This window comes from Thamnophis sirtalis, unplaced genomic scaffold (assembly GCF_051295495.1).
Source record: "Thamnophis sirtalis isolate CommonGarterSnake01/CBP01778 unplaced genomic scaffold, rThaSir2_p1.2 scaffold_10, whole genome shotgun sequence".
NCBI lineage: Eukaryota > Metazoa > Chordata > Lepidosauria > Squamata > Natricidae > Thamnophis > Thamnophis sirtalis.
The window spans coordinates 62,464,107-62,480,041 of record NW_028261390.1 but is presented as its reverse complement, the minus strand read 5'-3'; the positions used below and the strand labels follow the sequence as shown (position 1 = coordinate 62,480,041).

The 15,935-nt window shown below is 41.1% G+C and overlaps 1 protein-coding gene across 1 annotated transcript; it reads left to right on the top strand.

Annotated features, from left to right (window-relative positions):
• The first annotated feature begins 50 nt into the window (after positions 1-50).
• Positions 51-13,590, top strand: EXOC1L (exocyst complex component 1 like). The gene is made up of 3 exons (XM_087723793.1): positions 51-403; positions 9,696-9,826; positions 12,916-13,590. Exons 1-3 carry the CDS (start codon positions 283-285, stop codon positions 13,180-13,182), a joined length of 519 nt encoding a protein of 172 aa, XP_087579919.1. The 5' UTR covers positions 51-282; the 3' UTR covers positions 13,183-13,590.
• The last annotated feature ends 2,345 nt before the right edge of the window (positions 13,591-15,935 follow it).

Here is a 15,935-nt window from a genome sequence, read left to right as displayed (position 1 = left end):
TGCTGCTGTTTCCCCATAATAGCCAGGGGGCTGCTTAAATCCCATAGGAGCGGATATTTATTTCCATCAACAAACTATGGCAGAGCAGAGGATCGTTGGAGAAACCGGGCACTGAATGCTACTGCTGTTTCTCTAGCCAGCGAGCTGGACAACTGGAACCTGGTGGCTTGATGTTTTGGTCGCAGAATTGACTTTCTGATCTCTGGAGCAATCAACCCACATCATAGAAGAAGCAAAAGGAGTGGAAACAGAACATCCCTAATTGGGACCCAAACCCAGGCAATGTCATCTCTGTTGAAGGAGGATCTCAACAAGAAGCTATTCAGAACTCTAGGGCAAAAATTGTACGGGTTCATTGAAATTGAGTGTTCGGGCCAAGATCGGTTTTATCTCTGTGCTTCAGGTAAATGGGGTCGGGACATCAGGAAACTTAAACTATCTCTGGTTCTTTTCTATCCATTTGTTATAGTGTAAGAGTATTTTCCTGATTCAAAATTGATTCTAGCCATTAACTAACTTGGTGTTCTGAGAAAAAAAATACTATTCTATTAGCCTCAGTTCCTTTATCTGCTAGAGAGGGAATATACTGCCATATAAATATATATTGTTATTGCATAATTGCTGCAAGTAAGATGCTTTAAACATACTTGATATTTTGAACGTACTAAAGTAGTTAAGTATTATAAGCTGACAGGATCTATTTCTGATCGCTGTATTTATAAGGATTTTCAATAAATGTCATAGCAGTCTAAAATAAGACAGAACAACCTAAATGCGTGTACTTAGAATTAAGATCTATTGAAATCAATATAGTTTCCTTCCAAGTAACTGACTAGCATTAGGCTTTTAAGGTGTTCAGGATTAAAAGGCTAATCATCTGCACAAGCATGGATTTTAAATATTAATAAACTAAATTCATAGTACAATCGCTTTTTATAGTATTAGGCTGTACCCTTCCCCCGAAAATTCAATGTGGTTCACTTTTTCGATAAATGTTTTAGATGTCTAGTGCGTAAATTCTTAATGCTAAGGTGGCGGATTAAAGATACTATGCTTGAGAAATTGAATTTCCTCAAATGCTGACTGAAATAGTAAACATCCTTGTGTGAAAGTAATTCACATTTAAGTAATTTTAGATCAATATATTTAGGGTTGAACTGTCTATTTTGTTAACTTCCTACTTGAAAAGGACCACATTGATTATTTCTGAATTAGAAGACATTTTATTTTCCCATAGAAAGCAGCAGTCTAAATCTTTCTAAAAAGAAACAGTGAAAATATAATTATATGTTAATAAAACACATTTGATATGTGGTTTTAAAAATGGTTAGTTCGGACATTTTTATTTATATTATGTAATAACCCTTTCCCCTTATTTTTGCTTCTAATATAAATAAGACTATAAGTTGTTATTTTGACATTAATATTTTAGAGCCCAATAATTGATGCAAGTCACTTTCTATTTTGCAAATCTAATATCACTCATTGACCCATTTTTATAATGAAGCGAAGTATTACTGATGAGCAGAATGTCCATCTATATAAAATATACTATCGTAGAAAAAATATCTTCGCCAAAAAACCTCGGCATGTTTGTTTAGAGTACTCCATTGTTTTGACTTAATGATTTTTCCTTTTCATGATACGTTATCACTATTTTAAAATAAGTGCTTTGTAAGTCCTAAGCTGTACGTCAAGAAAATCTAGACTTGCAATATTGATTTCACTGAATAACGTATTAAGTAAACATTAATTAATAAGAAGAGACACTGATTGTAACTTTTTAAGTTGCTAAATATTTCTTAATGCAGGACATGCAAAGAATGTAGATTCAGAAGGATGACTTTTCCCCCCTGAACTATTGAAGGAGCTCCTATAATATCACTAAAAGTACTATATCCAAAGCAGCAAGACAGGGTTGGTGCAGAATTTGGGCTTGGAATGTTAGAGAGGAGAAGAGAAAATGTAAGTGTGTGTGTGTGTGTGTGTGTGTGTGCGCGCGCGCGCAAATGCGCGTACCAGCATAACTCTAGAACGCCTAAAGCAATTTCAATCAAACTTGGTACACAGATGACTTACTCTCTGGAAACTATGAGGGTAAGACACCCCTAGCACCCGTCAGAGGTGGGGGTGGTGGTTCTGCTAAGATGCAGCCTGTTGTGCCTTTAAATGGCTTCTACTGTACTGCAGTAAAATTGCTTCTACTGTACAGTGCAGTGGAGTTGCCATGGTAACGGCTTCACAGTACTCTACAAGGGGGCTCCCTCTGGTAAGGGGGAAAATCCAACATTAGAAATTATGTTCAGTCCGTACATTTTTTCCCCTATAAATAAATACCCGGGTAACACTGGGTTATCGGCTACTTAAATCTAATGAAGTAAAGGACAGAATCAGATAAATGGATACTTTTTTTAAAATGGAAAGAAATTGTGCCCTGCTATTTGTAGTTAAAAACCTGACAGGAAGTTGTTATCAATTCTGAGGAAAGTCATGCATAAAAAATAAGAAACTTCCTCAAGATAACGCACAAATACACATGCACGCACACAAACTTGTATGCATATATGTGTGAATGATTTCTTAAATTGAATATTGCTTCATTTCTTTGGTGTGTACCCCTTTGGGACACACATGCATTGTCAAGATATCCATTGGAAAAAGAATATCTGTTCCATCCTGAGTTCCCTCCTGCAGATGTCCTTTTTCTTTTGTCCATCCAAGCAGACTTGCCATTGGAAATAAAATCTGAACAAATATTGGGGGGAAAAATCATTCCAAAACTCAGAATCTGTTTTGCTCACTGAAATCTATTTTAGCATTCACTCCCTGTGCTTCTCACCTCATTCCCTTTAGCTTCAGAAGGAAACCGGTTCCAATCCATCTGATTGATCATTGAATTGCTCAGTAATTTTCTATGTAAATTTCCACAAACTAATTTTGAAAGAAATCTAAGCGATTGCTAAATTATACTAAAATCCAGATTTGGGCCCCTTTTTTCCCTCCCATTCTCTTGTATCTGATTCTCGAAGATTGCTTGGCAAGTCCCCGCAGTTTTCTTGGAAGCGTTTTACACAAATGATTTGCCATTGTCTTTTTTTTAGGACTGAAAAGAAAGTGATTGGCCCAAGGTCGCCTAGCTGATTTTGTGCCTAAGGCAGGATTAGAACTCATAGTCTCTCTGTTTCTAACCTGATGCATTTAGTGACTCACTACATCAGACTGGTTCTCAATGAGGAGCTGTTTGCGTAGCAAAAGGATTTGTGGTTTTATTTTTTAAAGAAAAGTCTTTTGTGCTACTTTTTAAAGCAGGGGACTAAAGTATTTAAAATTGCCCTAGGCATGTTCTGACTTTTGCTTCGGTATAATGATGTTAAATGACAGTTATAGCTTTATTTACTTGAAAGTAGATAAATAGCAAAGAAAAAGAAAAACACCCTTAAGTCAAGCTTGACTTTTGGCTTCTGCATCCAAGCAAAATTTTTGGCAATGTTACATCAAGAGGGTTCTCATTGCTTTAGACGGGAATGGATGTTGTTATTCTTTTGTTTTTTATTCCCCAGGCTATCCTACAGCTTTAGAATTTCTATATGATTTCCCCAAACAAATTCTAGCCACAGCTACCCTTATTTAGATTCTGCAATCAACCAAGGTTAGCTATGGGCTGTCTATCACTGAGATGAATATGGCTGAGGATCTCTTATTGTTTAAGAAAGTATGTAGGCACTTTTTTGTATGCTACCAATCTAAAACCATGAAGAACTGCCAATTCGTTCAGCTGATATTCCGATGCACCAAAGGATTTGAATCAGGATAAGATCATTTTTTATATTCCTACTAGCTAATAACCTGGTGTTGCCCGGGTATTTATTTATCCTAATTCTGTATTAGGTTGGAGCCCCCTTGTGGAGTACTGTGAAGCCGTTACCATGGCAACACCACTGTACTGTACAGTAGACGCCATCTTAAGGCACAACAGGCTATGTCCTAACACTATCACACAAACGCACACTATCACTGTCAAAAGTACTGTGATTTGACACTATAGATATAATTCATTCCTTTTCGTTTCAGTGGCCCAGGCATTCCAGAGTTATGCTGGAACACACACACACACACGAACACCCACATGTACACACCGAGAGGTGTTGGGGATGTCTTACCCCCACAGAATTTGTTTTCAAAGAGTAAGTCATCTGTGTAGCAAGTTTGGTTGAAATTGCTTGAGGCGTTCCAGAGTTATGCTGGAACACACACACACACACACACACACACACATACACACACACATATCCCAGAATTCCACTATATATATAGTGCCCCATCTAGGATTATTTTGTATAATACAGATCAGTGGTGGGTTTCAAATTTTTTTAGAACCTCTACTGTAGGTGTGGCCTGCTTTGTGGGAGTGGCTTGCTGACCATGTGACTGGGTGGGAGTGGCTTGGCAGTCATGTGACTGGGTGGCCATGGCCAATTTGTAAAATGTGGTGAAACTCACTTAACAACGCTCTTGCTTAGCAACCAAAAAGTTGGCTCAGAAACTCTGGCATTTGAAACATGCAAGTCTTAAATCTGTCAAGTTACAAGACCCTTGAACCCCTAACCCTTTAGAAAAAAATCCCAGAGGTGTTCAAACTCGACAGCTTTAAGACTTGTGGACTTCAACTCCCAGAATTCCTCCTCTCGTTCTTCATCTTGATGATGTGCGGACGGGCGTGGGGCGGGGGGAGGGATCTGGAACCAGTTCTAAACAGCACTGTAGATTTGTGGAACCTCCTCTATAGAAGAGGTTAGAACTGGCAGGAACCCATCCCTGATACAGATGGACATATAACTTTGCTAAATAAATAAACACACTGTGCTAAAATAGAAAGATTTCTACCTTGGTGGTGGAAATGGTGTAAAACTTTCACTCTATACAGATCATGATATATTATATCATATTATCTCTGTTTCTTTCTGAAAGCTTAGGGGAAGATACTATATATTGCATATCCTATTTGAATAGACCATATAGATTTGCATGCATGGGTCTTTGTGCTTCTGCACTACTTACACAGAGTCTCAGAAACACTGCACATTCAGATTGTACATTTGTAGGTTATATTACGATTGTTTGAGATGCAAGGATCTCATGCTACTTCCATTGTAATTGACTGGATACCTTACACCCCCTGTTCTTTAAAGTAAAGTGCAAAATATATGTAAAAACCAATAAGAAATAAATCACAATTGTTTGTCAGGAACTGCAAACTAACTTAATTCAAACACTATTCAACATTCTATGGGGAACACTTTATAACATACTGTATGTGTCATCAAGATCTGCTGGAAAGGCAAGGTTTTAATTATGTTTTAAAATCCAAGTAAAGTTGGAATCAGACAGGGGTGGGTTTCAACCGGTTCGCGGCGGTCCCCGCGAACCGGTTGGTCGGCGAACCCTGAAGTAAGTAACTTCCAGGAACGGCGAAGGGCCCACCCGCCTGCCCGTGCTCCTTACCGGTCTTTGAAGGCTTCTGCGCTTCCACGCAGGCGCATGGCACATACAGCGCCTGCGCGATTCTCCGTGAGCAGCTGGATGCCACATATAGCGCCTGCACGATTCTCCGCGAGCAGCTGGAGCATCGCACAGGCGCTAAGACGCATGCGTGAACTGCGCGCGTGCACGAGGACGCCGCCGGTCCCGTTCCAACCGAACCGGAATGGGATAAGCAACCCACCACTGGAATCAGATATCTCAAGAGGAATGCTGCTTCAAAGAAAGACAAGAGTGCAAATTTCTAGATCCTGAGAAGGCCATACTGCAGGAATCTTAGTGCCAAGCCATAGAGGTTTTATAGATCAGTACCTATCTATTCATAGGTACTACATTGTTCCTATAATGTGGGGTTCAAGGCAGTGGTGGGATTCAAATAATTTAACAACCAGTTCTCTGCCCTAATGACCAACTGGGTAGGTGTGGCTTGGTGGTCATGTGACTGGGTGGGCGTGGCCAACTCAACATCACTTATGTCGATGGGTGCTTCGTCTTAGCTGTTAGAATGTAACAAGGGTTAACCGGAGAGGCAGTTTCTATAAGCAGGGCAATAAAGATTAGGCTAGAAACAACACCAGAATGTTTCCTTCCTGCCTTCCTTACACGATTAGCCCTGTAAAGTGGAAAAAAACAAAAGGAGATTTCTTCCAACAACCGGTTCTCCGAACTGCTTAGAAAGTTAACAACCGGTTCTCCCGAATAGGTGCGAACTGGCTGAATCCCGCCACTGGTTCAAAGGCTCTGGGTCAGATTTGGGGGAATTATAAGTAACTCACAGAGATTCCCACGTTGACAATCTGTTATGTGCAATAAACAGCATGTTGTTATTGGTTTGTTACAATGTTACCTTCTTTTAATTGTAATTAGCCGGCCAGAGTCAGATGCTGGGGGAAGTGACATATAAACTGATTGCCTCCTTTTAAGGGAAAAAAAAATCCGCTTTTAATTACCTCCAAATTTGAGGTGATCATGAGAAATGTTGTTCATTAATTCTTATACAGCATTTTTTTTTATCTGTCACAAGGCAGTCATTAATCAATCAATCAGAATAGAGCTGGAAGGGACCTTGGAGGTCTTCTAGTTCAGCCCCCTGCTCAAGCAGGATATCTTCATTAAGTCTTGACTGGTTCAAGTAAGCTTTGTTGAATAAACCATAGTGTCCGGGTTCAAGTCATTATTTAATATAATATGTGCAACTAGGTAGTAAAAAATAATGTAGCACGTACATTGTTAAAATGCAATAACACCATTTCCCTAAGAATGCATTCATGTAATCAATTGATAAAAGATGTATTGCTATTAACAGAGTTACATGAACAACAAAAAAACACCCCAATTGAAATTAAGAATAAGAAATGCCAACCTTTATGTTTGGCGATCTTTTCTATGAACTGTTCTCTTGAATTTCTTGACCACCTCGGACTTCTGAGAGGTTAATAACAAAAAATTCAAAGACCTCTCAAAATATTGTACAAAACTTTTTTGGGTTATAATTCCAATGAATTGGAATAAGTAGCAGAATTTTGGGGATACTAGCAAGACCTCCTGATAGTTCATCCTTGAAAACTGAACTCAGTGCTAAAACACTTACAAAATTTGGAAGCAACTTCTTGTCATGGAGTTTCAAGTTGCAAAAAGGACTGCAGTTTGAGGTGTGTGCGTGTGCAAATCCAGAAAATTGTGATACAAGCACAAACACTTGTGTAACACCTGGTAAACTTTTGAAATCATTAAATTTGATTCCAACTTAAATTAACTGCATTTATAATCTTCAGTGAAATCAGACACAAAGCTACCCCCCCCCCCCCGGCCTTAATATATTTTGTGGTTGGAACAATAATCTGAAAAAATTCGAAGAAGGGGCTAGGAGAACGTTGCCATCTGGATCTAGTCAAGTTCTGTAAATGAGGCAAGGCAGTTACGTATAAAAATCATATTAGAGCTTAATTAAGTCATGTGCTAGCTCGGTCTATTGATTTTAACAGGAACTAAGTAGAGCTAATGTAATCTGGATCTAATCCAAGGCTATTATTTGTAGGAACGCCACCAGTTTTTAAATCTCATAAAGTCACTTTTAAAATTACTTGGACGAAGGTTTATTTAGCAAACAATATGGAGATGGTTTGCTATGACCTCCCTCTGCAAGATTCTTGCACTTTCAGATCCTAGTGCATCCCAGAGGCTGAGTTGAATTAAAGAAAACCAAAGCAAAGCTTATACTTCCCAGTGAGGCTTTTGGTTTCTTTTTCTAATGTCTATTTTCTTCCAAATATTCAAATGAAAACACTTCGGAGACTGAGACATGTATCAGTTCTCCATATAACGGGCGGGTTCCTACCAGTTCTAACCTCTTCTATAGAAGAGGTTCCACAAATCTACAGTGCCGTTTAGAACCGGTTCCGGCTCCCTCCCTCCGCCTGTCCGCACATCATCAAGATGAAGAGCAAGAAGAGGAATTCTGGGAGTTGAAGTCCACAAGTCTTAAAGCTGTCAATTTTGAACACCCCTGGGGTTTTTTTTCTAAAGGGTTAGGGGTACAAGGGTCTTGTCACTTGATAGCTTTAAGACTTGCACACTTCAATGCCAGAGTTCCTGAGCCAACATTTTGGTTGCTAAGCAAGAGCGTTGTTAAGTGAGTTTCCCACATTTTACAAGTTGACCACGCCTACCCATTCACATGGCTGGCAAGCCACTCCCACAAAGCAGGCCACACCTACAGAAGAGGTTTTTTTAAAAAATGAAACCCACCACTGCCATATAAGTAAAATATGAGTAATTGGAAAGTTTAGGGCTAGTGATTTGGCCTTTTCCTTATAACAGGGGTGTCAAACTCAAGGCCGGGGGCCAGATCCAACCTGCAAGGTGCTTAGATCTAGCCCACAGGGCCGCCCTGGAAAAGAACCGGCCTGTGGCGCCTCTGCCAGTGAAAATGGAGCTCGGGAGGGCCACCTGCGGCCCTCCCGAGCTCCATTTTCACTGGCAGAGGGTTGCAGGAGGACATCACAGCTAAAAACAGAGCTTGGGAGCTCATTTTCGCTGGCAAAGTGCTTGGGCCACCACAGGCGCCCCCGACAGAGTGACATCGAGCTGGCCACGCCCACCCTGGCTATTGAGGTTAAACACAACCCTGATGCGCCCCTCAATGAAATTGAGTTTGACACCCCTGCCTTACATTATATTTTGCCCATTGCTGTCAGAGTTTTCATGAATAATACTAAAAATATTTCTAAATGATTTCAGTAATACAATGATTTTATATTTCTTATTAGCTCTTTTTAATATTTTTAGTCATCACTTAAAGTTTCAACTAAACTTTACCAATTCTCACTATATTTATTGCTGTGTTTAAATTTTTAAGCTTGTAATTTTAGTTGTATTGGTATCATGGTTTATAGTTTGCACTAGCTATTTAAAAACAGTTAATTTGTATACATATAGGCTACGCTTTTATTTCATTGAGATGGATGTTATTCTATATTTCAAAACTTTGTCTTGCTGGTCCGTGCGGGAATAAGGATGACTTTAGGTTGCTTATTTCTTTTAAATCACGTCTTCACTGATCTACACTTAAAGTTTTCAGAGTAATTTGTAATTATTATTTTTTAAAAACCCTTCTATTTCCAATAGATTTCCAACCTAAAAGACACAATACAAAAGTAAAATTGGGCATTAACAACACCATAAATTCTTTAACTATTTAGTTTAGTTTAGTGTAGTTTAGCGGCAATACATTAGATGCAATGTGGTTACTTATATTTAAAATAAAAAACAAATTGTTTGACCCATCAGTAAATTGTTGAAACCAAGAATTTGGTGTTACGATTTCAGTCGTAGATTGGAAATAATTCCAACTTATTTCAAAGTAAATATGCTTCAAATCTAATTTTAAATTGCCCTTTTAAGTTTAAATATGGACAGTTTGTACATTTTATTTAAATATGTACATTTTGATACCGTAGTTATACCTTCATGAATTAGGTTAAATGAGTTTACATGGCATGAATGCTAAAAGTAACTGCAATTGCTGAATCTTAGAAATGCTGGGCCTAACTCACCAAATGCTATCAGAAGGCATTTTTTTTTCCTTAATAAAGATTTTATTTTTGTATTCTGTATGAAAATATATTGTGCACGTAAACCAATTGTTCATCCTGCAGTGTCAAAAAGGGAAGAAGTGCAAATATCTGTGGTAAAACACTACAGAATTGGCCTTGATGAGAACTATGAAATATCTCAAAAATGGCTTCTGGATGATTTGGAGATGATAGACGGAAGAGAGGCAGATTCTGTAAGTACTGCATTTTATTATAAGGCACATATTCTGTTGTTGATGATATAATAGCTAGGATGTAAACGCCTGTGGAGATTCTCAGTCATCCGGGTCGTAGCTGTCTCAAAGATGCTTTTTCGAAAGGCAACTGGACTGTTTTTTCCTTGAGGAAACATTTTGCTTCTCATCGCAGAAGCTGCATCAGTTCGGGTAGGATGGTGATAGAAGGATTAGTTCTGACAGGATTGCGGGGTAGGTTGGAAGGACGCAACGCTTCAAGGTGCTACTTGTCACCCATAAAGCCCTTCATGGTAGTGGATCTGGGTACTTGAGAGACCGCCTACTGCCAACCACCTCCACGCGACCAATTAGATCCCATAGATTAGGCCTCCTCCGAGTTCCATCTGCTGATCAATGCCGACTGGCAACTACGCAGAGGAGAGCCTTCTCGGTGGCAGCTCCGACCCTATGGAACGATCTCCCCGTGGAGATTCGTACCCTCACCACCCTCCAGACTTTCCGCACAGCCCTTAAAAACTGGCTATCCCGTCAGGCCTGGGGCTAAAGACTGTAACCCACCCGAATGGTATGAATGTTGTGCTTTTAATTATGTATCGTTTTACGTGTTAAATGTTTGTTCCCCCCCCCCTTCGAGTTGTAAGCCACCCTGAGTCCCCCCAGGGAAAAGGGCGGCATATAAATAAACTCTAACAATAACAATAACTAACAATAACAATATTTCTCTGCAGTCATCTGGTCGTTAGTACTCTCCCTGAGAGCTCTTTAGGCCACTTGAGGGTTTATCTGTCCACTCAGGATTATCGCTATCAGAGTTCAAATGGGGGAGGACAGTTTTTGGAACTGCTGAAAGGACATCTTGTAGACATGAGATAGGGGATGTCTTCTCCCTCCCCCTCTGTTGAGAGAGAGCTGCTCGATGTTAACATAAATGGCCTCTTTCACCCCCCCTTTTCAAACCAATGGTCCAAAAGAGGTCATTTAGGTTAAGATCTAGCACTCCAGGGTCAACAGAGATAGAGGGAGAAGATAGCAACTATCTCCCGCCTAGAGATGGGGGGGGGGACTGCTACGGTTTTTCCCAGGTTTGGGAGAACCCGTAGCTAACATTATGGCCAGTTCGGAGCACCTCCAAATCCCACCACTGGCTGGCCCTGCCCATCCAACCTGCCCCTCCCACCCCGCCTTGCCCAGGAGTTTCCACGCAGCCCGTTTTGGATGTGAGGTAAGTTCAGGGCCCATGTGGAGGCTCGGGGATGGGGGAAACAGCTTCCCGGAACCCACTTTGCCCTTCCAGAGGCTCGAGGAAAGCCTCTGGAGCCTGGGGAAGGCGAAAATGCCCCCCCCTGCCGTGGTGCAGGAGTCCAACTAGGCCACACCCACCATGGCCACGCCCACCCAGTAACCGGGTCAAAAAATCCATTGCTGAAATTTTTGAAGCCACCCCTCCCTGCCTGTCTACAAGGAAGTCCTTTTGGCAGTTCCAAGAAGATTTTGCCCCTATTTGAAGTCAAGTCCTGGCAACGTAATTGAATCCTTAACTGCGAATATAGCAATTGTAAATTACCGGTACTGTTATTGTTGCAAAATGAAAAAGAGAAAATGAATGGGAATAGGCATGAATGGGTCTATTTTGACACTATAACTTCAGCATCCCTGAAGTGAGCCTTTCCTCGTGCTGTCTTTGCCACATCCTTGATTGATTGTTAATTGTTGCTCTATTTGAAGCTATCCTGGGAAAACTTCCAAAAAACATCGTAGTTAGACTGCATGCCTTCCTAAAAGATCTCATTAATTGGCAGCTGGTTTCCAACCACAATTGATCTGATATTCTAATCATCTCTCTTGCCCTCTTCCTTATTTTGCATGTGGATGAGAGCTCTTTTTTATCTGCACGCCGCTTGTCAGAAGTAACAACAAAGCAAATCTTTCCCTCTCTTTTTGCCCAGGTCTTAGAAGATTCTCTAGAGTACATTTTACAGATAGTCTGTGATTTACAATCATTCATTTCGTGACTGAAGTTTCAATGTTGCTGGGAAAGAAGTAACAAGACCATGTTTCCCCTTAGCAATCAGCATCCCCATGTTCACCTGATCAAAGTTTGGAGGCTTGGCAATTGGCATGTATTTATGATGGTTTGCCGTGTCCGAGTCATGTGATTTGTTTTTGTGACCTGACTGTTCCGATCTAGGCTTCCCCAAAAAGCACCAAGCAGATTCCTGGTCCCGACAAAACCCCTTTTATTTAAACAAATGTGAATTCCTCTCATTCACATTCAGCAAAGGCCTGGCAAACAGTCTTTCAAAGGTGAATTTATGACCACAGACCTCATCTAGCTTGGAAAGCTGCCATATCAATATTTTCCAAAGACAGCGCTGTGCAAGGAAAGCACTTGGCACAGAGTCTCTGAGATTCACGGACAGATCTCCACACTCCTGTAGCGAACTAAGAAACGATTGAATGAATTGTTTCCTGGAAAAGCCCACTCCCCTTTCCCTCCTCTTTTATTTCCTATGGGAGGAGCCAATCACTATCCACCTGTTCCTTTACTCCCAAGTTGACCCTGATTTCTTAGCTGTTCTTTTCTTCTGGCAGCCCTGTGCATGCACACACTGGGAACAGGCTCCAGCTGTTCCTCTGCCTCACTGCTGTCTAGCTCTGAAGGCTTGGCCCCACCTCTGCCTCTGATGCAGAACCCTCGTCCGAGCCTTCCCCAGCCTCCAGGACTGGCCCATGTTCCTCCCCAACTTCCTCACTGTCTGACTCTGCTGCCAGCTCCACTGGCCGCTGTGAGGCCACAACACTGACAACCAAGTCAATGGGAAAGCAAGGATTCACTTAACAACCATGTTACTGACTTAATAACTGCAGTGATTTACTTAACAACAGTGGCAAGAAAGGTTGTAAAAACTCCCTTAACAACTTTCTTAGCAATGGAAACATTGGGTCCAATTATGACTGTAAGTCAAGGACTATTGATTTATAGATGCTACTTTACATCCGCATGTTATTTTAAACTCTATGTTAGTTTGAATCTTCTTTCTGAGCAGAAAGGCAGCAAATAAAAACTTTTTTTTCTCTCCTTTTAGGATAACCCATGGTTTGATATGCATTTCAAGCAAGTTTACACTTGGGAAGCTTATAGCTGCGCATCTAAATACGCCTTTGCAAGAATATTAAACAAGTTGAACGAGATGTATCTGCAAAAGGATCTGAAGATTGTGAACTTTGATTTTACCTACATTAACGACACAGCCCTCTGGTCATCCAATAATGGGGATTGCTTAGTACTGATGAGCATCTGCTTTTATGCATTCAATCTTGTGTGCCTTTCTCTGTGTCCCATGCCAGGTTGATAGTTGCAGATTTGAATGCTGCTACCAAAAAGCTAGATATTCAGTACTATATCAGGGTTTCGATTTTCATAACGTTTTTAGCCAATTCAGTCTTGATAATAAGTTTAAGTGCCAATTTCCCGAAACCCATGTTTTTCAGCATCACAAAGCATGTTCATGTTAACTGCAAACTCCACTGAACTTATCTTGGCTTGCTTCTCAGCAGCCATTTATATATTTCGGCTGCAAAGCTACACAACACTCTGATTTGTATGACTTTTATGCTCCCAACTTTCCAATAGAAGCCGCAAAGACTTGCACGCAGTATATAAATCCTCTGTAACTATGCATGCAGTGAATTTCTTTGGAGTTTAGTTGCCTTTTTTTGCAATGGTTTTCTGTGGACTTTCGAATAAAAAACATTTCTGCTGACTTGGGTCCAATTATTCTGCAGGAAGTTGATGCCAAAATGCATAGTGATGCATTTTATAGGCATAGTGAAGTCCATGAAACGAATTGTGGCCTTGCATCAGAGGTAGTATTCAGCCGGTTCTGACTGGTTCTGGCGAAGCGGTAACAGAAATTTTGATTATTTGAAGAACCGGCAAATACCACCTCTGGCTGGCCGCGCCCCTATCTATTTGCTGCCTCCTGAGTCCCAGCTGATCGGCTGGGTCTTCTTTTGTTGCCCTGCACAGGAGAACAGAGCTGGAAAGCAGGTTAGTGAGGTGGGGAGGGAATCGGGATTTTGCACTATCCTTCCCTGAGGAGTGGGGGGGGAATGGGGGTTTTGCAGTATCCTTCCCCTGCCATGCCCACCAGGCCACACCCACCAAGCAATGCCCACAGAACTGGTAGTAAAAAATTTGAATCTCACCACTGCCTTACATACTTGTATCTCAGCTTCTGATGTAAGAAAGGAACCCACACTATTCGCATCATGAAGTCGTGGCATGCATTTCATCACCCTCAAATAACTCATGTTTTGCTCTTTGAAAGAACCCAAATATAATGCATATGTATACCCCTGTTCGGGAGAACTAGCTTACACAAGCTTGCATAATTTCTGACCAGACTGAACTTTGTTCTTCATTATTTACTAAGGCTGAACATTTTCTTGGGTGCCCCATCTGATACTGCAAACTATTAGGTTTGGCTTGGTTGAAAATCCCAAACTTTGGCTGCTGAATTGTGTTCAGATTGCATGTTATCAGCTTTATATGCTTCCATTATTTAAAAAAAAGTGTGATTGCTAAACTTTGGCTGCTGCAAATGGTTTCTCTCCGTTCGCATTTGAACTAGCCAGAATACAGCTTACCAATCCTAACATAATGACTTGTCAGTGTGTTATGTTATTGTGCGAAACTTTTTTTCTACAGCGAAACTAATCAATGAATATTCACATTGATTGCATGCATGCTGTGTTGTATGTAGCCACCAAATCTGTTTCTTATTACCTCGAATTAGGAAATTAAAGTCTGATAAAGGATTTGATTTCAAGATTTAGATAAACAGATTTTTTTAAAACAAATTCTATTAAGAGAAGATTAAAACTAACAAACTATTACAGAATAAATAAAACAAAGAAAAAGGACAAAAGACAAAAGATGAAAAAAATAGAAAGGACTTCCGTTTTCCTTTGCAGCAAATATAAATATGCTTACAAACTTATCTCTTACTCTGTATTTACCCCAAAATGTTTTTATATTATATTTTTTTCTAATCATCGAAACAACTCATATGCATTCTCCACGCTCCCGTTTTCATACAAAAAGTCTGTAAAATCCTTACAGATTTCCATGAATGTCGATAAGGTCAATTTAGCCACCTTCCGTGATCTTAGATATTTAGATATTTTAGATATTTATTGGGATTTATATGCCGCCCTTTTCCCTGAGGGGACTCAGGGCGGCTTACAACGACAAGGGAGGGGAGGTGCAAGGTCAAAACAAAACAATATGTGAACAACAGAAAAATAATAAAAACCCAACTTTCATTCAACAGTCAAACACTCGGGCGGGTAATTAGGAACCTATCCCCAGGCCTGCTGGGAGAGCCAGATCTTGAGGGCTGCGCGGAAGGTCTGGATAGTGGTGAGGGTGCGGATCTCCATGGGGAGCTCGTTCCATAGGGTCGGAGCAGCAACAGAAAAGGCTCTCCTCCGCGTGGTCGCCAGTCGGTATTGACTGGCGGATGGAATTCGGAGGAGGCCCAGTCTGTGAGATCTAATTGGTCGATTTAGGGAGGTAATCGGCAGAAGGCGGTCTCTCAAGTACCCAGATCCACTACCATGGAGTGCTTTAAAGATGGTCATCAGTATCCTGAAGCGCACCCGGAGACCGACAGGCAGCCAGTGCAGCTCGCGGAGGACAGGTGTAACGTGGGCGAACCGAGGTGCGCCCACTATCACTCGCGCGGCTGCATTTTGGACTAGCTGTAGTCGCCGGATGCACTTCAGGGGCAACCCCATGTAGAGCCCATTGCAGTATTCCAGTCTAGAGATCACAAGGGCTCGAGTGACTGTTGTGAGGGCCCCCCGATCTAGGTAGGGCCGCAACTGGCGGACCAGGCGAACCTGGGCAAATGCCCCCCTGGTCACAGCTGACAGCTGGTGATCAAAAGTCAGCTGTGGATCCAGGAGGACTCCTAAGTTGCGGACCCTATCTGAGGGGTGTAGAATTTGACCCCCCAGCCTAAGCGTTGGTGTATTAGCCAAATTATTGGGGGGGAAACACAACAGCCACTCGGTCTTATCCGGGTTGAGCACCAGTTTG

Coding starts and splice junctions, on each gene's coding strand:
- EXOC1L (XM_087723793.1), top strand. CDS start 283: ATGTCATCTCTGTTGAAGGAGGATCTCAACAAGAAGCTATTCAGAACT. Junction 404..9,695: donor GTTTTATCTCTGTGCTTCAG/GTAAATGGGGTC, acceptor TTCATCCTGCAG/TGTCAAAAAGGGAAGAAGTG. Junction 9,827..12,915: donor ACGGAAGAGAGGCAGATTCT/GTAAGTACTGCA, acceptor CTCTCCTTTTAG/GATAACCCATGGTTTGATAT.